The sequence below is a fragment of the Cibotium barometz genome, chromosome 24 (assembly GCF_041138505.1).
Source record: "Cibotium barometz isolate CiBa-2024 chromosome 24, ASM4113850v1, whole genome shotgun sequence".
Taxonomy (NCBI): domain Eukaryota; kingdom Viridiplantae; phylum Streptophyta; class Polypodiopsida; order Cyatheales; family Cibotiaceae; genus Cibotium; species Cibotium barometz.
This window is the reverse complement of record NC_141069.1, coordinates 25,939,771-25,964,815: the sequence shown is the minus strand read 5'-3', so window position 1 is coordinate 25,964,815 and position 25,045 is coordinate 25,939,771. Positions and strand designations below refer to the sequence as shown.

General features: G+C 38.9%; 1 protein-coding gene across 2 annotated transcripts; it reads left to right on the top strand.

Moving 5' to 3' along the window:
• Nucleotides 1–558: 558 nt before the first annotated feature.
• Nucleotides 559–4,458, top strand: LOC147625085 (aquaporin TIP1-2-like). Of its 2 annotated transcripts, none has more exons than XM_086818341.1 (3): nucleotides 559–865; nucleotides 1,440–1,690; nucleotides 3,817–4,458. In XM_086818341.1, the coding sequence occupies exons 1-3, from the start codon at nucleotides 733–735 to the stop codon at nucleotides 4,195–4,197; spliced, it is 765 nt and encodes a 254-aa protein (XP_086674467.1). In that variant the 5' UTR covers nucleotides 559–732; the 3' UTR covers nucleotides 4,198–4,458. The 2 variants fall into 2 exon arrangements, with proteins under 2 accessions (XP_086674467.1, XP_086674466.1); XM_086818340.1 differs by lacking the exon at nucleotides 3,817–4,458 and adding an exon at nucleotides 2,146–2,689 and having other exon boundaries at nucleotides 567–865.
• Nucleotides 4,459–25,045: the final 20,587 nt, after the last annotated feature.

The window sequence follows — 25,045 nt, the reverse complement described above, 5'->3', positions numbered from 1 at the left end:
GATTAGATTTTTCCAAGCCATTATGGTAATTAATTTTTCAAAAGGGAGAAAGTCATGATGCGGTTTTCCAAGCCATTAGAGTAATTAATTTTTCAAAAGGGAGAAAGTCATGATGCGGTTTTCCAAGCCATTATGATAATTATATTACGAGGCTATTTTTCAGAGGAGAATTTAATTGCAAATACATTAACAATAAATGTTGCATTATCCTGAAAAATGGAGTTTTACACTTCACAAGGAGGGTGAATGTAAAATTAGGCCTAGTAAAAGAAGGGCCAAGTTTGGACAAAATGATTTGTGTAATATACCCTCACATTTCATGGAAAATAATGAATTGGAGATGAATGAAGAGAGTGGATTATTATTATAGAGTGCAACACTATAGATATACTTTGAGATCTTAATCCAAAGGAAGTAGGGTGGGGTCCAAAGGTCGGTTTGGTCGGCAAATAGGACCAAGGAATCCAGAGGATAATCAAATGGTTGGGGTCAATTTAATAAAGTAATTGGGGTTAATTTTTCTCTTTTTCTGGAGACTTCAATTCAGACCATCGATAGAGCCTAGCCAACCTGGCTCTTCCTGGCTCTTCGGTTTCATTCATTATTGTGAACGGTGGCCCCTATATGAAGGTGGCCGTCCTGCCCCTGCAGCAGCACTACCTCTACTACTTAGTTCTAAACCTCAGCAGCCCTCATTGCCTTCTCTCTCTGTAGTTTCCTCTCCTCTTCACCATGCCTTTGCTCAGTATTACCATCGGAACTTTCGAGGAAACCTCGAAACCGCACACATGGACGTGCGTGCTCGCTGAATTCATCTCCACCCTTATCTTCGTCTTTGCCGGTGAAGGTTCCGTCGTAGCTTACGGTATGCTCCGTTAGCTTCCCTCTTCGCCCATCGTGGACATAATCCCCTTTTAATTTAGATTAGTGAACGCTCTCCCCCCTCCCTTCTTCCTCTTCCGTTTCGTATATTCTTCATTAGAGCAAGCCAGAGCTCATTAATCGAGTTTTCTGCGGCACCTGCGTGTAGTTTCCCTTCGACTTTGCTAGCTTAAAAGCTGATTAATTGGATTGGCTCGGTTCTAGCCGTTCTAAGCTACCTAAGTGTACCGTGATTTCAATCTTCTTTAAGTTAACACTGCTTTGAAGGGTAGGTTCTCCACTGCGGCTCCTCCTCAAAGGGTAAAGGGTATAGAGAAATCTTCTCAAAGGGTTTAGCATAGCTGCTTGAAAAAATCCACAAACCCACAAAATCTAATGAAAATAATGTCTTGACTAATTTTCTTGGAGAGTAAGTTCAAGCTCCTTAATGAGATGTATTTGGGTGGCACGCAAAACTTTATTGTGGATCAGGTCAATTATGTATTTGGTTATGATGGCTTCTTAAGGATTAGGTCAATTATGTATTTGGTTATGATGGCTTCTTGTGTGTCGTGCAGCAAGCCTGACAAATGGAGCGGATCTGACCCCAGCTGGCTTGGTGGGGGTGGCCATTTGCCACGGTCTAGCTCTCTTTGTGGCTGTGACCATCGCAGCAAACATATCCGGGGGCCATGTGAACCCAGCAGTGACTTTCGGCCTTTTCTTTGGCGGCCACATCACTCTCTTCAAGGGCATTTTGTATTGGATAGCTCAGCTAATTGGAGCGGTCATAGCTTGCTTGCTCATAAGGCTTGTGTCACACGGAATGGTAACCACTGTTCTAACCTCTATATTACAATCTTCTAAGCACCCCACACCTAAGTTGGGTTTGCTATACATTATCACACTCAATGATACAGTTTTTTCTTCATATATTTAAGACCTTAGCACACACATTTATTGGCTTGTTATGTTTCTATCATAATGCCCCTACCCCACACCTAAGTTGGGTTTGCTTAGTATATATATGCATTATCACACTCCAATTTAGTTATGATGCCCTTAGGACACACACTACTATCTTTGCTATCTAGAACCCGCCTCTCAAGTTAGTGCTATTTGTACAATGTGCTTAGCATACACACAAGTGTATTGTTGTAGTTGTCTTGCAAAGATGGCAATGCCCTCAGCTTATGAAAAGCTGGTGTTGCAGGGACAAGATCCCAACAACGTAAGTTAATGATGTGCTATGGAATTTGATGTTTGAGGATGTGTGGGGTGCAGACAACGTCGCCGCATGCACTGTCAACAGGGGAGCTGGGATATGAAGCGATGATATTGGAGATAGTGATAACCTTTGGGTTGGTGTACACGGTGTATGCAACGGCAGCAGATCCAAGGGCGAAGGGAAATGTGGGGATAATTGCGCCACTAGCGATAGGGCTAATAGTGGCGGCCAACATACTGTTTGCGGGTGCGTTTGACGGGGGTTCCATGAACCCAGCGCGCTCCTTCGGGCCGGCTATGGTGTCGTGGGACTGGACCAACCACTGGGTGTACTGGGTGGGACCCCTCATCGGGGGTGCCCTCGCCGGTATTGTCTACGAAGGCCTTATGATGGCCCCCGAGCCCACCCACCAGCCCCTCTTATCCGAGGACTAGCTAGTAGCCTTAGAGCCATTCGCTTTCATGCTTTTCCATTTTATGTGAGTTTGTGTTTGGTGCCCCCCTCGCCCTTCTTCCTTCCCTTACTTCTCAAATTCGTCCATCTCTTGTCATTGTAATGCCTTGTGCCCTTCGTTAATTAAATGTGACTTGTTTTGTGACCTCCTTCCCTCCCAATCTCAAATTTGTCACATCATCCACCAAGTTTTAATGCCTTAATGTGAGCGCTGTGACTTTAAAGTGGCCAATGTGGTGGCCGTCAGTGTGACTAGTGTCAAAAATAAACTTCTTTTCTCAGTGTCGAAAAAGGACAACCTTCAAGCCCAACCAGTTTTTATTGAAAAAATGCACAGGTTTACCGGTTTTATAACTAAAACTTCAAAATAAATCCTCAAATTCAATGCCATCACTCTCTTCAAGGGCATTGTGTATTGGATAGCTCAGCTCCTTGGAGCTGTCATAGCTTGCTTGCTCATAAGGCTTGTGTCACACGGAATGGTATGCACTATTCCATTGCAATCTCCATAGCTAAATTAAGGCTCATTTAGTATTTCATATGCCTTACTTATATTTATGCATAGCCCACTCTAGTGTCCATAGCTAAATTAAGGCGGTTTTCTTCATATATTTAAGACCTTAGCACACACATTTATTGGGTTGTAGTTATGTTTCTATCACAATGCCCCGAGCCCACCCCTAAGTTGGGTTTGCTTAGTATATATACATTATCACACTCAATGATACCATTTTTTTCACATATTTAAGTCCTTAAGACACGATGAGGACCCGAGTTCAATACCTAAAGGCTGCACGACAAATGACAACACACATGGCACGCACAAATGCACCCTCTCAAAAAAGACCTTCGTGCACACATTTATTGGGTTGTTGTTATGTATCACAGTGCCCCTACCCCACACGTTTGTTTAGTATATATACATTATCACACTCCAATTTTAGTGTTGTATTTATTTATAATGCCCTTAGAACACACATTAACATTCTTCACGTTAATGTGTTAAAGTGTACTTGGTCCTTTGCAGTCTATATATATTACTTATTATTGATTTTTTTAAAAAGAACACACATTAACATTAGTGGGCTATTGGTATCTAGAAACCACACCAGAATTTGCCACTCAAATTAGTGCTATTTGTATAATGTGCACAAGTGTATTATTCTAGTTGGTGTTGCTTGACAAGATCCCAAGAACTTAAATTAATGATGTGCTATGGTGGATTGATGAATGAATAAAATTGAATTTGATGGTTGAGGATGTGTGGGGTGCAGACAACGTCGCCGCATGCACTGTCAACAGGGGAGCTGGGATATGAAGCGATGATATTGGAGATAGTGATAACCTTTGGGTTGGTGTACACGGTGTATGCAACGGCAGCAGATCCAAGGGCGAAGGGAAATGTGGGGATAATTGCGCCACTAGCGATAGGGCTAATAGTGGCGGCCAACATACTGTTTGCGGGTGCGTTTGACGGGGGTTCCATGAACCCAGCGCGCTCCTTCGGGCCGGCTATGGTGTCGTGGGACTGGACCAACCACTGGGTGTACTGGGTGGGACCCCTCATCGGGGGTGCCCTCGCCGGTATTGTCTACGAAGGCCTCATGATGCCCCCCGAGCCCACCCACCAGCCCCTCGCATCCGAGGACTACTAGCTTCCCTTACCTTTTCACATGCCTCTCTTCTCTCAACATGTTCCCCTTCCATCATGCTTTTCCCCCTCCTTTTTCTTTCTCAAATTTGTCCATGTCATTCCATTGTACCCTTCGTTAATCAATCTGACTTTGTTTTGTGGCCACCTTCCCTTCCAATCTCAAATTCGTCCCTTCATCCAAATTTAAATGCTTAAAGTGAGCCGTGTGACTTTAAAGTGGCTTGTGTGTCCAGTGTCAAAAATAAACTTTCTTTTCTCACCACGATGACCTTCAAGCTCAACCGGTTTTTATTGAATAATTGCACAGGTTAGCCTTTTTTATAACTAAAACTTCAAGGTGAATCCTCAAATTCAATGCCATCCAAAATTACAATCGGTTTTCCTCAATTTGAGCCGTGAAATTACACTAAACGACGATTTTTCTCTCATAATTGTTTGCATGAGGGTTTGTTCTTGATGTACAAATTCACATTAATGTCGGCCAAGTTTTTATGGGTTCAAATAAAAAGATCAATTGAACCTCTTAAAGTAACTTTATCTAACGCTTATATGGGTACAAATTGACATCCAAAAGTTTTCATTTGGAACAAAAATCTAGATCTAAGAGTATTGTAGAAATCATTGAATGGTTTTAAAGCTCATGTTCCTAAATTTTCCAAACTAAACGGATACTCCACGTGGTTTATATACATGAAAATTGCAAATCCGATGGAAGGCTTGTTTATAACTAAATATATGATCATTATTAAAATTTGCATGCACGCACACCTACACCAAGTGTATTCTAAGTAATCCTTGAATGGTTTTATTCATAAACATATTATTGCCTTCAGTTAAATAAATCTTGTGGTGGGAACCATAATACCTATGGACACAAAAAGTCATGGCAATGAGAATCTTAGCTCTTGTATATAGTGCTATACTCATTAATTGTTGCCCTTGTTTTCACTTCCTTCTAACCTCCCCATCATTATACTCATTAATTGAGATTGGTTTTAAGCTGGTGTGGTTGGCATGGTTGAAATGCTTATGGTGTGGATGAAATCATTATGTATATGCATGATTACCCTTGTTTTCACCTCCTTCCAACCTCCTCATCGTTAAAAGTCGCTATATGCAATGTCAGTACATTGACACCATGCCTTCAATGTGCCGTGTCATTTAAAATCAAGCAATGCAAATTGAAAATAATGACAACAATTGAATTCTAAGGGCCATGAAATAAATAAGTAGTTGATATGGTTATAATAGCCAAAACATGGAAGTATTATATGGTGTTGTGAAAGCAAGAAAAAAAAGAAAAAAGGAGGGTGATGTTAAAACCCTAAGATCTCTCTAGATAATTGTTATACATAAACATGCATAAATCAGGAATAAACTCATCCACCCGACCACCCCCGAGCCCAAGGGATGCACACATGAATTATAATGAAGTACATCATACCTTTACCTTGATGTCCCATACCATCAAGCGATATAACTCTAATCAAGTAGCATGTAGCTATCGTGTGAAATGGTAGGTGAGTAGATATAATCCTCTATACAAGAGAACATCATATCATAACCTAGCATCAAGATAACATCAAGAGACCATAGCCTTGAGTGTGCCCCATGTCCCTATTATATAGGAGAGCCCTCAAGTGACTCTTGACTCTCCATCTCCCATGTGTGACCCTTGGATGCCTGACCCTAACCTTAACCCTTAAGGTTAGTCCTAACCCATGCTCCACTAGAGCTTGTTCCCATGCTCCCATGCTCACAATAATGTGGGTTAGCCTCCTAGTATATGCACACATTATTGTTCCCATGCTCCCATGCTCACAATAATGTGGGTTAGCCTCCTAGTATATGCACACATAATGTGCATATAAGATACTTCCCCTCTCTCAAAACATTGCACTCTTGCAAATGAAAAGAAGGAGAACTGCGCTGAACAATCTCAACCGACTCCCAAGTTGAATCCTTTATTTTCCTATATTTCATGTGGAACATAGGATAATTCTTCGACTTCAACGAGTTCTTGAGGAGTAACTGTGTTATCCCCACCTCCCAGTTTTCCTTTCAATCTATTGATATAAAAGACTGGATGAACTCTAACATGTGTGGAGACAGTTTAAATTCATACACAACCGTGCCAATCCGATGTATAAATCAAAATGGATCACAATATCTAGGAGATAAATTCGAGCATTTTCCTTTTGACAAAGTCTGAGAATCTTTAGGAACTTTTAAATAAACCAACACTCTTGGTTCAAAAGACCAAGTTGAGCGTCCTCTATCAGCATAGAATCGTGCCCTATCCTGATCACTCCTGATAGAATCCCGAGCTTCGGTCAGCATTTCCTACATATCACACAAGAAATCCCTCGATGCATCAAGCTCGATGTCCTTAAGACTGACATCAATAGGTACCCTGGGTTGATACCTATACATAAGCATGAACGGACTAAAACTAATAGCCATATGTTTAAAACTGTTATAGACAAATTCCATCATTGGAAGATATTTTTTCCAATTTGATGCTTTTCCATAGACATATGCACGAAGCATATCCACTACAATCTAATTTATACACTCTGTTTGTCCATCAGACTGCGGATGATCAGAGGAATTCATACTCAAAGTGGTTTCCTCGTTGTAAACCATTCGGAATAAAGTAGAAAAACATAGCATTATAAGCAGGAACCAGGTATCCATCGACGGCCCGATGTCCCCACATCCGCTCATGGAATTATCGGCGTCCCGAGTTATCCATATCAACATAGAGAGTCATCAACGTCTCAATGAGTCACATATGTCCATCCGTAAACCATCAGGTTGACTGTATAAATCACCTAAAGTACGAAACTAGAGAAAGAAATGCCAACAAAGAAAAATTCCAAATTTACTTAATCCGAACACAACAAGATAAACTCGTTGAACTTTAAAGAAAGAGATTTCAACAAGTGAAAATGCTGACGAGATTACACTCATCAATACATGCAGGCTATAGATAAAAGAAGTTTATCTAGAGAATGCCTACACTATAACTTCTAGTGAATTTAGAAAATGAGATTGTCTTTGAATGTTGAGGTCAACATGCTAAGTGATGTAAGCAAAGCAACAATCCTGAGCCCAAATTATCCTATAAGACAATATATATGAGGGATTGCTAGCGTCCCCCCCATACCACCATGATACCACCCATACATACCTTATTAATTTGAAACTCGCTAGTATGCTGTCTAGGAAATATGAATAAAATCCTGTATAAAAGGAATAAGATGGCCTTATCCTAGACTTTCACATACTAAAACCTATCTCTATATATCTAAGACCACATTAAGGAATAACTCTTTTCGAGTACATCATTAGAGAAAAGAATTTTGAATTATTGGTGTCTTTCTAATGATAACTACCCAATAAACACGCTAAAGCTAGGGTAGAAAAATAACTCACCTAGATACATAAGCAACTAGGTATCCAAGTTGGAATATATATAAAAGTACAAGCAACATACTCCAAAATTAAGTGCAAAAAATGAAGGCAAATGCTACCTTCAAAGCACATGATATCATCCAAAAGATCAAAAGATCCTTATAAACCATGGAGAAAAGCATAGAAGCTTCTCAAATCCATGAAAACCATAGTTGATCATAAAAATTAATGCGTGCCATCTAATGGTCATTAATCATACCAAAAGAAGCATTAAAATTGGTGGCCAACTCATCAATCCAAAGTATATGAACGTAGTGTCGTTCAAACAAAACTCCAAAGTAAGCAAGTGAAACACATGTGTGTAGCACTCAATAAAAAACCCCTAGACATAAGTGATCTAGGCAGAACCTAATGAATCCAAATAAAAGTTGAAAAACATCTAATAAAATCCACCAAAACAAATAGATCAACTAACCCATGATAGAATTTGTCTTAGGGATAAGAAATTAAGCATAGACCACTCTTAAATAAGTGCAAAATAAATTATCATGGAAAAGTGTCAAAGGTAAGACACACTTTGAACACAGATTATAGTCATCATTGAAAAACTTAAGGAACATGTCCAAAAGAATGGCTAAACAAAGGTAAAAAATCATGAAAATATCGTTCAGAATTAATCTAAACAGAAATATCTACTAATACGAGGTATAATCGTATTAATAATATGCGAATAACTTGCATCTATCTAATGTCAGCACGAGAAAATGTACTTCAACATTAAATAACCCTCGAAAATATTAAATTCTTGAGAAAAAGAATTATCATGATTTTTTCCTATTTTTCTAGGGCCTCAAAATACTATAATTTTGAATTCCACCAAACCTATCTTATGGCATTCGAAACCTATATTTTTCCAGAAAATTTTTAGCAATTAGATTTGCCAAAATACCATTGATAGGTGAAGAGGGTCCCACGCACATGGGAGAGCATTCCATGCATCAACATGATGTCCCCTACTGCATTTTAGCAGAAAATCGGGATAAATTTGATAGCATACCCGTGGAAAAACCCGCAAAAATGTATAAAAAATACTTTTTTAACCATAAAAATGCTCAAAAAATTTCTAAAAATTTAGGAAAAAATTCTTTAAAATTGTAGGAAATCAAGGAATTTATTCTACCAAAAATATCCATAATAAAATATGTGGTATTTTGGTAAAAATTTTCATTAATACTTATTTTAAACTATAAAAATAGGAAAAAATAACATTAATTCCCTCGCAACGTCGATTCATCCATTGAATAGAAGAAACACGTGTTCCAACCACCATATCGATGATCCACATTTTAATCATCGACACAAATCAATAAAATAATATTTTTATTTAGTAAATATTAAAATTTACTTTAAAAAATATCAAAAATTACAATAAGAAAGAAAAAGTAACAACAATCAACTAGAGATTGCTCTGATACCACTGTTAAATTCCTAAGATCTCTCTAGATAATTGTTATACATAAACATGCATAAATTAGGCATAAACTCATCCACCCGACCACCCCTGAGCCCAAGGGATGCACACGTGAATTATAATAGAGAACATTATATCATACCCTAGCCTCAAGATAACATCAAGAGACCATAGCCTAAGCCTCCCTTGAGTGTGCCCCATGCCCCTATTATATAGGAGAGCCTTCAAGTGACTCTTGACTCTCCATCTCCCATGTGTGACCCTTGGATGCCTGACCCTAACCTTAACCCTTAAGGTTAATCCTAACCCATGCTCCACTAGAGCTTGTTCCCATGCTCCCATGCTCACAAGCCTAATGTGGGTTAGCCTCCTAGTATATGCACACATAATGTGCATATAACAGGTGGGGGAATTTAATAAAATCTTCTCGATAAAGTAATTAAGAAAAAATAGCACTATAATATATGCTTGATTTTTGACAATTGTCATGCTATTTTTAAGAACATTTAAACTATTAAGTATAACCAAACATTTTGCACCATTGTAAAATTAGATGAGAACAATTAGAAGTTATGAATGCCTTGCTACTTTGAAGGAAGTCCTAACCTATCAAAAACAAACCCTAGCTATAGAAATTAAACATTTTGAATCATGTACTTGCATCGAAATTGGTATTATCATTCGTGTTCCAACTGTAACCAAGTAATATGTCCTTCTTCTTAGTAGTAGCAAGTTTTAACGATCTTATCAGAGGATGGGTAGTACCAACAAAGACTAGAGGAGCAAGGGGACATCCTTTCCTAGCATATTTTCTTAATATGAAAAAATTTCCTACTATCAAGCCATTAATCAATATTCTAGAATTAGAGCTAAAGTAGAGAACATATATAATTGACAATATATATAATTGAGGAAATCCTCAAACCAAAGCCCGCCGTCTAAGACCATGCTAAGGAATAACTAGTGCACCTTCTCAATCCAACTAAAGCATAATACATTTCTGATTGGATACATGAGCTAGCTCCTTGCCAAAAAAATATAATAATCGTTATATCAAGGATGGTACTCCCTTGAATAAAACCATCTTAACTCTAGGTAACCAATTTTTGTAGTAGGCTGTGTTTTGCCACTACCTTAACTAGAACGTTGTAAATAATTGTAAGCATGGTTATAGGCCTCTAGTGGGACAAACTCTCGCAAGAAACCTATTTAGGGATGATTTTGATAAGAACTTCCTTTATCCTATTCTCCAACTCTCCATTCATTAATAATAATAAAGGTCACATGTTCTTTCAAGGGCTTCTAAAACTTAACAATAATAAATTCTACAAATAGCCCCCATCCAAGAGTCTTCTCCTTGCCTAAACATTTTAAGGCTTCAAAGCATTCATCTTCTTGAATGTGCCTCTTTAGTCCATAGGGCTTGCTCATGAGAGACTTTCTCTGGGAAGAATATCAACAAGAAGCTAAGTATAAGAATCAAGCCTCTCAACCAAAGTATCAAATTATCTTCATGTAGGGTGTCTCCCCAAAACTCCTCCCATTGGCGTAACCTAAATATAAATGAGTTATCTTGCATTTTAGGTCTTTGTAGAAGTATTTAGAGGGAGTCCATGAGGCCTTTTGAAGGAGAGTTTTCTAGATAAGATCCTGGCAACCTGAGCTCTCCTAATCTCCTACCAACTTGAGCTCTCCTAATCTCTAGCATGTCTATCTGCTTCTGGCATTATAAGAACCTTTGTAGATCTTCTAGACTCGCTTGGAATCCTATCACTTGTTGGCTAGGACCCTTTGTAGATCTATACTCACAAGGAATCCTACTTCTTAGAATCCTATCTCTTGGCTAGTAGCTATACCTTTGTAGATCTTCTAGCATGTCTCTGCTTCTTGCATTAAGAACCTTTGTAGATCTTCTAGACTTGCTTGGAATAATCTAGTCACTTCACTTTTAGCTAGTAGCTACCCACTTCTCCTATTATTACAGGACCATGGTACATGGAGATTAGATTATTCCGCAAAATTAAATAATAAAAGAAATTAACCATAACATCATAACATAAATCAAGAGCATGAAAGATCAAAGAACACAAGATTGGTTGCAATCTCCTCCATGACGTGTGTGGCTCCACTCCCACATACGGTATTTAAATCATATTCATAAATTTAGCCCTTGGATCCATAAATAAAATAGCTTTTACAAAATTAGGATTTTACAAAATTGAACCTTAGTCCAATGCTTTTAAAGCATCTCATCAAAAATAAACCTTGCCCAACATATGTACAATGGGCAAACCATACAAAATTAAATATTTAACACACATGTGCTTGGCTAGATAATCTCGTCCAATGTCCACCTTGGTCGTCCCGACTCATCATCTATACTCAACATAATCCACAATGTTAGATCACAATTACTTTGGAATCATTCACAAAAATTAATTCTAACAAGTGGAAATCATTCACTACCATGCTTCACACATGAACCATGCACCACACATAATTAATTGGATTCACTCCCATGATAAAATATTCTAAAAAATCTCACTCCCGTGATAGTCCTCCCATTTGAGAAGACAACCATTCTCGGTTATAACTACTAGCACACATAAGTGATCAAACACATTAGTTGTTCCCACATTGGATTCACTCACAATGTCATTATGTATTTCAGTGGATTTACTCCCACATATCCTCACACGCATCACACGTGCCTTAGAGTTGATCGGATTCACTCACGTGCCTTAGAGTTGATCGGATTCACAAAAACCTTTACACGCGTCGTCACACGTGTCTTAGAGTTAATCGGATTCACTCACAATCAAACTCCTACATTGGATTCACTCACAATGTTTTCATGCGCTCTTCTTAAAAACTATTGCAACTTTTCCCTTAAATTGAGATCCTCCCTTCTTTTCAACTAAAGATCTCTTTTTGTTGTCCATAATGTTCTTATTTAGCTCCAATTACATCCAAGGGGCACCTTCGTTAACCTTTGATTTGGAATCCCCTAGCCTCTTTACCAAATGGTCATATATTGGGGGCTTGTCTGCATGTATCATAGGGAGCTTTGAGTATGGTCCCTAGCCAGCCACTTGAATATTGGCTTATTTTTAGATAGCTATCCCTAGAGACCTAGGATAAGAGCCTCATTGGGATATGGGCTAGGGACCTAGATGTCAACTCTTCCATCCCCCCCGGAGTGGATAGCCCCGATTTTGAACCCTCTCCCATCGTAATGGTTGTTGGGAGTGTTCACCAGGCATGACATACCTTCGGCCATCCATGGTGCTATAATGAGAGCTCCACCTTACTCACCTTCTCTCAGACCACATGGCAAACTTGAGAGAGCAAAGCCCCCTTTATAGGATTTCAGTAGATGTAGCTTGCAAAGGGTGAAGGTGATTGGTTTCCATGAGCATAAGTGGCACATAGACCCTCCATCGTCCAAGGTGGTCATCACAGAGAGATTTTGGCAGTTATGGATTTGAGAGGGCCACCCTCTCAGGTGACTCTAGTGGGACTCAAGGGAGCAGACATGACATAATCCCTATGATAGTGAGGAGGATCTCGGCACCCCTTTTTTGCTTACACCGCACGACTAGGCTAAAGGATTTAGATGCCCGAGATCGAGGGTGGTCCAGGTAGTAGGGCATTGGCAATCTCAAGGCCTCCCTCCTTAGTTTCTCTCAGATTTCTAGAAGAGATTATGGGATAGTTTTTGGAAGTTGGCACTTAGCTGGCCACCATCGAAGGTAGGCCAACAATCTATTTGAGGTGTGGCCATCTCCATGAGTCCCAACATCATTGCCTTTGGGTTTGCCCAAAGGCTTAGCAGGTTTGGTAGTAAATTCTCCTCATTTTCACTAACGGACTGGACCCTCTTCTATACAATTACTTGGGGCACAGTTGCTTGGGCCACTAAGGCCGAGGCCACTATGACATATGAGGATAAGGGTGGGGACTTGCCCTAGAGGTCTCTTATAGCTGTATTTTGGTAGTTCCAATTCAAACTCCCTCCATTGATCGTTGGACTCTTGATTCTAGCCAAAGATGAGATATTTATAGTAGTATTGCTACGTGGCACATTTGGAGAGCTCGTTTTTGTAGGAGGCCACCAGTGAAGTCCATCTAGATCATTTGGCTTAATATCATCCATACCCCTCCATGGGAGTGTGGAAGCTTCAGGATGGCTTCGGCCGCACATGCAAAAGCGCCCACCACGAGGTGGCATTATGGTCCTTTTCTCATCACTGAGATAGTGTTGGTGAGCCCACTTGGCACTACAGATGATGCTAATGCAGGTTTTTAGGATATCAAGATCTTCTTCTTATTAGTGGTGTAGATAATAGGGATATATGTACTGGATATGATCTCACTTAGCTATATTTACTTTCAATAATGTTCTTGCACTAGTAGTAGCTATAGATGTAGTCTAGATAGTTGAATATAGTTTTGTTTGGAGCTTCCTGAGCCACCATAGTGATGCAGCCTGAGCTCTAGAATGTAGCTATACACTCAGCCTGAGCTCTAGAATGTAGCTATACACTCAGCTTGTGTCGGCTGAAGTGGTCGATATAGTATGAAACTAATGCAATCAACTAGGTCAAGTGGGTGATTAATATGTAAAGGCCATGCATTTGCTAAAAATGGTAAGCTGATCATGATAATGTGAAGAGATCCAGAAGAATAAATGTGACGAAAAAGGAAAGAGGGAATGGGAGTTCGAGGGTACCGGGCGACAGATTCTTTTTTGTAACAAGAGGTTTTAGCTAAGGAATGCGACAGAGGGTAGGGAGGTTCTAGTTTTGCAAAACACACACACACACACACACACATATGCTTTGTGGAGTTTATGGTTTTGGGGGGATGATCGGTGAAGAAATTGAAGAAGATGTAGCAGCTATAGGAAGAATTTGGGAACACTATGCTATCTCTCAGTCTCTTCTCTTTCATTACATGAGTATGTATGAGACATAGGGTCAACGCAAACAGTTTAGCAAGAAATAAAACTTGGACTGTGATTTGCAACTCTATTTATTTTCTTGAATATTGTGTCTTATTTAGCTTGCTTACTAGTTGATGAGCATAGAGAGCACCTTCATGTTTACTTAGATTCTTTGAGAATCTTTTTGGTTTCATGCTAAATATTGTCTCTGAGTTGTTAGAAGGTCGTGCTTGGGTAAGTTGCTTGTTGGTTGTTGAATTTCTATGAGATAGGAGCTATTGGATATAAGGGAGGACGACTTAGTTGCATGTGGTTCTTAATTGGTTGTCTTAATGAATCTGGTGTGAGTTAAAAGGTAAGAGCAGAGCAATTTGGTGTGACAATAAAGTCTAGAGGTTGAAGTCCAAGTTCCAAGTCCAAATCAAATCCAAAACCAAGTCCAGATCAAGTCTAAGTCCAAAATCCAAGTCTAAGTCCAAAATTCAAGTCCAAATCCAAGTCTAAGTCCAGATCCAAGTCCAAATCCAAGTTCAAGTCTAGGAAACACTCGCTCATCCCATGAGTAATCTCCACAACTCCTATAGTCTTGTCCATGAAGAAAACCATGGAAAAGCTCTTTTGCAAGAAAACTGATATTGCACGTGCAGGTTTATCTATTAGTAAGAGTGACAATTGATAGAGGATTCAATCATGGTTTCTTCTGCTATTTTAACCTGATCCAGTCCTCTTGTAGTGGTAGCTACATGCAACTTCACATCATCTCATATACTGGCCGGATAAGAAAAGTGTCAAATTAGGAGATGTCAAATCAAGAGCTGGTCGGAGTAAGACTGGTCGGATTAGGAGTTGGTCAGATCAGGAGCTATCATATTAGGAGCTGGTCGAAGTAGGACTGGTCATATCAAGAAAGAGTTAGAGCAAGATTGGTCGGATAGAAAGTGTCAGAAGAGCAAGACTGGTCGGATCAAGAAGTGTCAAGATTAGAAGCGTCTGAATCAGAAGCTATTTGAATTATAGCTATCTGAAGTAGGAAGTGTCAGGATCAGATGTGTCCAAATTAGGAACTATCTAAATCAAGAGGGCTGTCTGAATTAGGAAGTGTCAAGATCAAAAGCGTCCGAAGAATCAGGAACTGTCTGGAGCAGGAAGTGTCTGAATCAAGAGCTATCTAAATGAGGAGCTGACAGGATTAGGAGGTGTCAAGAGCTACATTTAAGTAAGGACCATTGAGCTGAAGAGAGGAAGGCCAATACCTTCAATATGTGTGGTTGTTTTGTGGGGTTTGGGGTGGTGCGCATGATGTCAGTTTTTCTTGATCAAGCCCTCTTGCAATGCTAGCTAGTTGTAACTAGTGTGGGAGTTGGAAACAATTCCCATAGACTGGTGTAGGTTTTTAGGATACCAAGACCTTCTTCTTAGTGGTGTAGATAATAGTGATAGATCTATTGGACAAGATCTCACTTAGATGTATATACTTTCAATAATGTTCTTACACCAATAGCTATAGATGTAGTCTAGATAGTTGAATATGGTTTTGTTTAAAGCTTCTTGAGCCACCTTAGTTGATGTAGCCCCATTTCTAGAACGTAGTTGTACACTCAACTTATGTCAACCAAGGTGGTCGATGTAGTATGGAACTAATGCAATCAACCAAGTCAAGTGGGTGATTAATATGTAAAGGCCATGCACATGCTAAAAAAAGGTAAGCTGATTGTGATGATGGGAACATATCTAGAAGAACAAAGACGACAAAAAAGGTTAGAGTTTGAGGGTATCAGGGTGGCAGATTCTTTTTTGGAGGAAGGAATGTAGAATAAGTCTTCTTTTTGGTTTTATATAAAAAGAGGTTTTGGTTGAGGAAAGTGACAGAGGGTGGGAAGGTTCTGGTTTTGTAAAAACACACACACACCCACACACACACACACACACACACACACACACACATGGTAGAATTTGAGAACACTATGTTATCTCTCAATCTCTTCTCTTTCACTGTGTAAGTATGTATGCAACTAGGGTCAACGCAAATGTTTCACCCAAGAGAGAAGAAAAAAAAAGGGACTCTGATCTACAACTTTGTTTTTTTTTCTTGAACCTTGTGTCCTGTTTATCTTGCTTACTAGTTGAGAACCTTCATGTACCTTCATGTTTACTTAGATTCTTTGAGAATCTTTTTGGTTTCATGTTATCTCTAAGTTGTCAGAAGGTTGTGCTTGGGTGAGTTGCTTGCTGGTGGTTATTGAATTTCTATGAGACATGAGCTTTTAGATCAGGGAGGACTTAGCTACCAGTGGTTCTTAATTGGTTATCTGAGTGAGTGTGGTGTAAGTTTAAAGGTAAGAGCATAGAAATTCAATGTGAGAATAGAATTTAGAGGGTAAAATTCTTGTAGGTGCAAGTTTATCTATTAGTAGTGAGAGTGTGGAAGACAGGGGATTCAAACAAATTGTGTTGTCTTGTCTCAAAAATCCAGAGAGTCTAGGGTGTTCTTTTTCAGCCCTGAATTTTCCATACTGAGAAAGATTTAGGGTTTGGGACATGCAGGGTACTTATATAGTAGGTATATTGGTCATGAGGCATACCAAATCTCCTAAATTTTGGCATAGTTGAAATTTGAATTTGGAGATAGTATAGTTAGCTTCCTGAAGTCTATGACTTGTTTGGACAACTTAATGGCCCAAGGGTTTAGGAGCTTTCTGAATCAAAGTTGTTCAGATTAAGAGCTGTTTGGATCACGATTGTGTGGAGCAAGACTAGTCGAATCAGGAAAGAGGAGACATTGAACCCGGTTGCAAGAATGGCAACCGTGAGAGCTCTCATTGCCATGGCTGTAGCAAAGGGTTGGTCCTTACATCTGATGGATGTAAAGAATGCCTTCTTGCATGGTGATTTGCAAGAAAAGGTATACTTGATGTGCAGAACCAGGTTATGAGAGTGATACACACCCAGATTTTGTGTGTAGGTTATGCAAAGCCTTGTATGGCTTGAAGCAGGCACCCAAAGCATGGTCAAACAAGATCCAAGAGTATCTTGTTACCATTGGATTTCAGATATCCAATGAAGATTTTTCACTTTATGTGAAAAAAATAGATAGAGGGATCATGCTAATAGTCATTTATGTGGATGAATTGATTATAGCTGGTGATTGTGATGCTAACATACATGATATCAGGAGGCTTTTGAAGCAAAAGTTTGAGATGAAGGATTTGGGTAAGCTGCGGTATTTCTTGAGCATAGAGGTGGTGAGATCATCTCATGGCATTTTGTTACTACATAGGTAGTATGGCTTTGACATGTTGTCCAAGTATGGTATGACAGGCTGTAAGCCTATTTCAGTGTCATTAGAGCAAAACGCAAAGCTTTCCAAAGAAATAGGTGAGCTTTTGGAAGACCCCACTACATGCAAGCAAATAATGGGTAGTTTGATCTACATGACCATTAGGCCAGACTTGAGCTATGCTGTTGGACTTGTGAGTCAATTTATGCACACCCCTAGAAGGCCACATTTGGATGTGGCTAGATATATTCTTAGGTACAGAAAGTCCATAGTTGATTATGGAATTTTCTATGAGGCTGGTATAGAAATACAACTACATGGGTACACAGATGTTGATTGGGCTCGTAGTATCATAGATAGAAGGTCTACCAGTGGCTTTATGTTTTTGTTTAGAAGTGCTGCTATGAGTTGAAGCCGTAAGAAATAGACAACACGTGCTTTGTTGAGTATAGAGGCAGAGTACAGGGGGGTGCGGCTATGGTAGCTTCTGAGGTAGCTTAGTTTTAGAAGCTACTTGGTGATATGGGTGAGCCTATGGATAGGGTAGTTTTCATTTATTGTGACAACATGAGTAGCATATAGTTGGCCAATAACCAGTATACTGTGCTAGAACGAAGCACCTTGAGGTGTGCACTATCACTTTGTGAGAGAGAAGGTTCTAGTGGCAGGTGATGTAGATCTGGTATACGTCAGCACATAAACTCACATGGCTGACATATTAACAAAGGCATTAGGCACAAAGAAGCTACATAGGTTTAGGAGCTTACTTGGAGTGCAGTGTGTGGAGTTGAGCTCAAGGTTGAGTGTCGCGATATTGAGCTCAACTAGTATTGTGGACATTGATGGCCCGCCTAGGTCACTAGCTTCCACACTTATATCACTGGCATGGTTGATGAGATTATGGTTGATATGCTGCCATTGGATGTGACAGCTACTTTGGAGTGTTAGAGTTATGGTATAGTTATAACACTAGTTCATATAGTTGAGTTCACACCATGGACCCACACCATGGACCGGCCATTGTATGTTATTGTAGGAGAGTACTTTCCCTTATAGTATGTAATCTTATCTTTTAGATATATGGTTGTAGAGAAGAGAAGAAGATAGTAGAAACTTCAACCACCCATCTTTCTCTTGTGTCTTGCTCTCTCTTTTGTGTGTGTGTTTGCTTGCAAGGAACTCAAGCTCTTCCTCTCCTCTACATTCTCTTTATTGGCCAAGTAGGATGCATGATTATGTCACTACATTAGTGAGGGTTGTGGACAACAAACTTAGACCACATTGTTCATGGGTTACAGGGCCCACTTGAGGGTCTACATAGTCTCATATGACTATGGGAGTTGCACATAGTCCCTATGAGACTGGGCTGTAGTCTAATATGGTCCTAGTCGGATGATGTGATTAGTTAATTATTTTGGACCAAGTCATGGATGTGTCCACCAACCTACATCCACCATGGGTACTAGATAGATACATTAGTTTGGTAGCCTTAGTTTATCATCGAGTTCATTGTGTTTAAGCTCTCTTGTAAAAAGCAAGACATTCTTTGTCGTCCAGAGTTTGTCTAGATCGCCAGCAAAGCTCCTCACTCGAAGCACATGGATGGGTGGATGTCATTAGTTTGTAATCAAAGTTTGTAAGAAGTAGTATTATTTACTCTCCACTTCTTTATGCAATTTAGTGCTTTGAATTATGTTGATCTAGCTTTTGCTATTGTGTATTCTTACAATGTCTTATGTTTAGATATAATGAGGCAGGCATAAGGCTAAACAATTTAATCAATGAACCTCCTAAGGGCCCCTTTTGGTTAGTTATAATGAGGCAGGCATAAGGCTAAACAATTTAATCAATGAACCTCCTAAGGGCCCCTTTTGGTTAGTTACATCAATGGCAATCATGAGGATTGTATGGGACATTTGTGCCTTAAGGGTACATACTAGGCAGACGTTGTGTCATCTCTAGCTCTCTAGCTCATTAGCTCAAGGGTGGCTTCTTGTTGTATTCAATTTAGAGTCTATGGTTAAGTGGCAAGTGTAGCCGAACCCACGTATTTTCCTCTTAATATTGGTAACTACTTAGATAACTTCACCATTGGTTATGTGTGTGGATCTTAGGCGAACATCGAGATAAGTGAGATTCTTTCTTTGTTGTGTTTCAACACTAGTACCCTTGAAAAGAAGCTAGTCAATCAAACTCTTAGGAAGGTTACATCCTAACAACATTAAAGATGAAGAAGTAGATACAAGCCGACCAAAGACAACACCGTGAATCACAAGTTAGAGAAGCACTGACCTTTGGCCGAGGTTGGTTGTTGAGAATATCCATGCATTGCTGGCAACAAGAAGATGCACTCAAGAATTATATAAGATTGCTCAATATTAGCGATCCTCACATTGGGAAAATAGTAGGATTACAAATCCCAAGGCACAAATTTTCAAGCAAACTCCATTTTGGAGCAAATAAAAAAAATCACCCATTGTGCTGTCCATAGCAAAAACCCTTCGCGTGTGTGCGCGTACACGGATGCATGCACATAGTCATACACATACATGTGTGTGACACACGTACACACATGAAGATTTCTTTGGTTAGAATCTGTTGAATGCCGTACGTGGGGGATGGCAAAAGAATAGCTTTACTTGGTTAATATACGAATATAGATATATTTATGTATAGTATGATTGTGAGATTGTACACACACACATATATATATATATATACACCTGTTTTGCTCTCTTTCCTAGGTAGCACACGTACACAGCAAACCGACAAGCAGGCTGGCGCAGTAGACGAGATGGGCACGACGGGAGGATCAGTAATGAGAGACTCTCGTGCCATACGAAGTGTTGCAGAGTGCATCACGAGCGATCCGAGTACAACTATGTCACATCCTCAGTTTGCTCAGGACGGCATTGATACTGAGGTTGGACAGTAGTGAAGCCCGTTTCACTATAGCTTTTTGCTCTCCCTCCCACATTTCCTTGCCTTTTTTTTTAAAAAAAATTGTTTTTTCGCGTCAAACGCGAGCAAGCTAGTTCTAAGACTCGAACTGAGAAACGCTTTTGTCATTAGCTTCGTCATCTCAATTCTCAAAGCCGGTTTCACTACTCTCTTCTAAGTCCTAGCCCATGATCAACATTTTCTTTCCTCCATACGTCTCTCCTTTTTCAGGCTTTCCCAAAGTATGTACCCCCTCTTTATTGGATCCCCTATTGAACCTAGCATTATGTACCCCCTCTTTATTGGATCCCCTATTGAACCTAGCATTCATTGTGCTACTACATACATTGCCATTGCCTTATCACCCTTGTCCTTCAATATTTCTCCCCATCCCTACTGGATGAAAACCTTTTCTTGTAATTATTGAGTTTATTTCACATTCAAACAATAAGGTGTTTAAGGGTATTTTACCACCCTCATTGGAACTCATCACTACTGCATTTCCACCAGGGTTTAATATTTCATAAAAATATGGATAGATCTCACAACTTTAGTTTACTCTTCTGAGAAACGCTTAAATATTAGGGTAGAGGGGCCCATATTAATGACAACTAATAAAACTGCAATGCACATCATTGTTGAGGGACCAATCAACAACACTTCCATAACTTTTGATACACTTGTCTTCCCCACTATTAAAACTATGTGCCTTAAAATAGTGACACCCCAATGGACATAACATTTTCACACTCACTCTAACTATATTACATAATTTCAACTAATGGACCAAGAGACTCCTTGCCAAATTCGTTCCATAATTGGTGGACCTTTAGTTTCATGAGCCTCCACATAAACTTTGATAAAATGGGGGTAGGTGAAAAATTGTATTTGTAAGCATCACTTTAGTGTGCCCGTTCTTTGTTTTGTGTCTTTGTGGGCCCATCTTCTAGCCCAAAGATGAAGAGTTTTAAAACACCTCTTGTTGCATGAAGCTCAATGCTCTAAGGAACATCCTCTTTCTTGACAGGCAACTCTTGAATTTGTGTTATAAGCATACCTTGGTGGATCTGTAACATCAAATCGATTTATTCAATAGTCAATGGCATGCATTGTTTTTATTAAAACAAGAATAAAACAAAAATAAAAACAATCAAATATCATGTTAAAATCTATAAAGGCTACTCAACGAGCCACTTTACATTGACATGATCTAGTACTCTCTTTCTAACAACCCTTTTCTAGCAATCTCATCATGTATTTATTTACTCTTGTCTGTGGCTCCTTGTCTTTACTATACACTTTTGGCATACATATCAACCAATGTGTTGCAAAAAATGTATTTCCAATGAAAACCTTAGCATGTGATTCTTGACCCGTCCATGGCACTTTTCTATGGATCCTATGTTACACAAACTTTTAAGTAGAAAACAAAGGTGATAGCATATCTAGATCAATACCCTCTAATTGCATTTATTGAGAGAATAGTTTAGTACTTAGGATCTAGAGCAAGATCCTCAGTTACATTTATTGAGAATAGTTTAGTACTTACTTAATCCATCCATGTTTGATATATTCTAAGACTAAGTCTTAAATTAAAATATTTTTCATGCTTTTACAAGCAAGTCACATTTAGCCATACATATCAACCATTGCATTTCCAATAAAGTCTCTTTCCAATCCTTTTTTCTAAAGGAAATCTCACCATATTTTTCCTTACCATTGTTTGTGGCTCCTATGCTACCATAGACACTCAAGCTACAAGCAAAAGTTATCACGACATCCTGTAATTTGAATTTGTTTAAAATAAACCAATGGTTCATTACCATGCTTATGTGGACATATGTGATAATTGGTGTATTTCTTGATACTATGTCGTGGACTGAAAGCTTGTCAATAAGAAGGTGCCCTTTCTTTCTGAGACATGCCCACTTCAAATATCCCCTCTCAAAAGAGGTTTCACATGAACATCAAGCTCGACTCTGAATACGCAACCTGGCGAAGTGTAAATCAGAGATCATTGAGAGATTCAACTGAAGCAAACCGACTACTTCAAAATGAAGAGAGGAAACACATCGACTTATGAGTGGATGGTAATCTCTACCCTATTGATCCCTTAACTAGTAGGTGTCCTTCCTTTACATCTATTCATGATCTAATAAGGTTTGTGGGAGATGGTGTCAATGGTTTTCTAGGGTATTGTTTAAGATTATGCTAGTCTTATAATGAACATTCTAATCATATCTATAACTTACATAGAGCTATATCAAAATTGCAAACTCAGGTTTATGAACTTTAGAAGGATGTAAAATTTCTTGAAGATTCAAATGCACACTTGCAAAGTAAGCTAAATAGGCTAAAAAACACACCCATTGGGAGGAGACAAAAATCAAGGCAAATGAAGAAGATTAATAGTTTGCCAGAGACATGTGGGTCAAGAAAAAGGAGGATGAAACTTACTAAGCAATACATAGCTGAGATTTCAGGTCTAGATATCTATAATTCAGAAGATAGGATACTTCTTAATGAGACAATGAATAAGTTGGATATTGTTAAAGTTCTTAAATTACCAAAAAAAAATTAGATTTGAGAAAATCTCTTTGTAAAGAGTTGCTTAAGGATTTTAACTCTAACATAGACCTCATCAAATATTGTAGAGACATGTAACACGGTTAGGGTAAGTAGAAATGGATATCGAGCTTTATCCAAATTATGGTTCAAAAAGTTGAAACAGCAAAAAATTAGACCTTTCGGTTTGCCAAGGCCACATAAGGTCACTAAAGCACAAAACCTGTTGAATCTTGAAATTCCTAACTACTTTGGACACTATTGTCATATAGAAGGATCTATGGCATTTGAAAAACAAAAACGATAGAGTGTTTTTGAATAAAATAAATTTAATAACATTTGAATGGATGTTATAAAATTATAAGTTGCTATGGTTAAGTTGTATGGAATAATTGTAGATGAGTTAGTGGGATATTTTTTTGAAGTTAGATGCAGCATAGATTCAGAAGTTCTAGAAAATGGAAAGAGTGAGCATTTCTCTTATGAATTGATCATTAGAGTATAGCCAAGGCATGAGGGATTTTCCTAGAAATAGTGTGCAATGAGAGATGGAGCTATGGTGGATTGGGCTCTGCCCAAGTATCGAAAGCCATCAAACACACAAATGGTTTTTCTCTCATACTAACATTCCTAGCATTATTGAATCCCAAAGTGCAGGTGAGTGTGTTGGTATTTTTTCAGTTGAAGGCATATGAGTGCTGATTTAAAGGCATATGAGTGCTGATTTAAAGGCATTAAAATCAATGTATGGTATTAGTGGTGGTGCTAACTCTATGTATCCTTGCCTATATTGCATGGCTAGTATGGAGACAAATGAGTGGTGTAAGACAAAAGCTATTGGTAGGCCTATAATAAGAAACAATGTGGATTTACCAAAATTCAGAAACACTAAAATGATTTGGGATCCTATACTCCCAATTCAGCTTACGAATGTATTTACACATTGCATGTTGAAATTAGAATACTTGATAAACTTCTTCGTCTTCATTTAGACCATGCATATTCATTGAAGCCTACAAAAATTGCAAATGAATTCATAGGTAAATGTCAAAAATTGCTATCAAGCATGGGTTTCCATGGTGGTCCAGTGCACCTCACAAAAGACCCAAATCTTTCTGGGAAAATAGGTGAGGTTCTTGCAGATGTTTCAATGGGAGGATCGAAGGCAATAAGATTTTTGAGCAATCTTGACCAAAAACAAGTAAATGCAATGTGGTGTCAAAAACAAGTAAATGCATGTTGACACCACTATGTGGGATTTTCTTCATAGTGGTGTCAACATGCATTTTGCCTCTATATCTCAAAAACTTCTTTCTCTTGTATCCTCTAAAAGTAGGTTTATATTTGACTTCTTATTTGCGCCAGGGCATAAGAAGAATAGCATAAAAAGTATCATGCTCATAAAGACCAGAATCCATGACCATAACCAAAGATCCTTATGTTATCTGTCCTCTCCAAGAGCATAAGCATAAAAAGTATCATGCTCATAAAGACCAGAATCCATGACCATAACCAAAGATCCTTATGTTATCTGTCCTCTCCAAGAGCATAAGCTTGTTTACAGTCGACGACTGAATGGATGTGTATCCCATGAACCTGGAAAGTACCTTCAGGGCAAACAAAGGGATATCGGGATTCTTAGAGAGAACAATATGGTAGATGATAAGCACATGCTTGTCAAGATATGGCAAATAATGAGCTTGAGTTGTTCCTTTTGTTTGATTCCATGCCTTGTGTTCCTGTAGAACTCTTCCCCCTACCTAGAAAGTTGTATGCATCTTCTATCTCAATCTGACATTAAAAATAGGATTTGAATTAAACAAACTGAGTAAAAAAGAAGTAACACAACAATGGAGAAAAGTCTTACCTTCTCATTCTCATCTTCCTCTAGAACTTTATCCTTCCATAAATTGATGTAGCCTTGGTTTTTCTCGTTAGGCTCTACGTATTCTGCCTTCTCCCTCCCAATGTCAGCAATCCCAAGTTCCTCCAACCTCCCCTAAAACTCCTCATTCGACAAAGGTGGAGCTTCCTCAATAGCCATTCTCAAACATAGCGCTAGAGCTAAAGATGCATCTATGAACTTGTCATTGGATGTCTTAATGTCTAGGGAAATAAACTCCTCCGAAGATTCGTTCTCCACATCAATAAGTCCTGAAGCAGCCTCATAATGGACAAGTAGTAGTCCTCCATAAAGTTGAAGATACTCTAAATATAGGGAATCAATATGAAGT

Coding starts and splice junctions, on each gene's coding strand:
- LOC147625085 (XM_086818341.1), top strand. CDS start 733: ATGCCTTTGCTCAGTATTACCATCGGAACTTTCGAGGAAACCTCGAAA. Junction 866..1,439: donor AGGTTCCGTCGTAGCTTACG/GTATGCTCCGTT, acceptor TGTGTCGTGCAG/CAAGCCTGACAAATGGAGCG. Junction 1,691..3,816: donor GGCTTGTGTCACACGGAATG/GTAACCACTGTT, acceptor TGTGGGGTGCAG/ACAACGTCGCCGCATGCACT.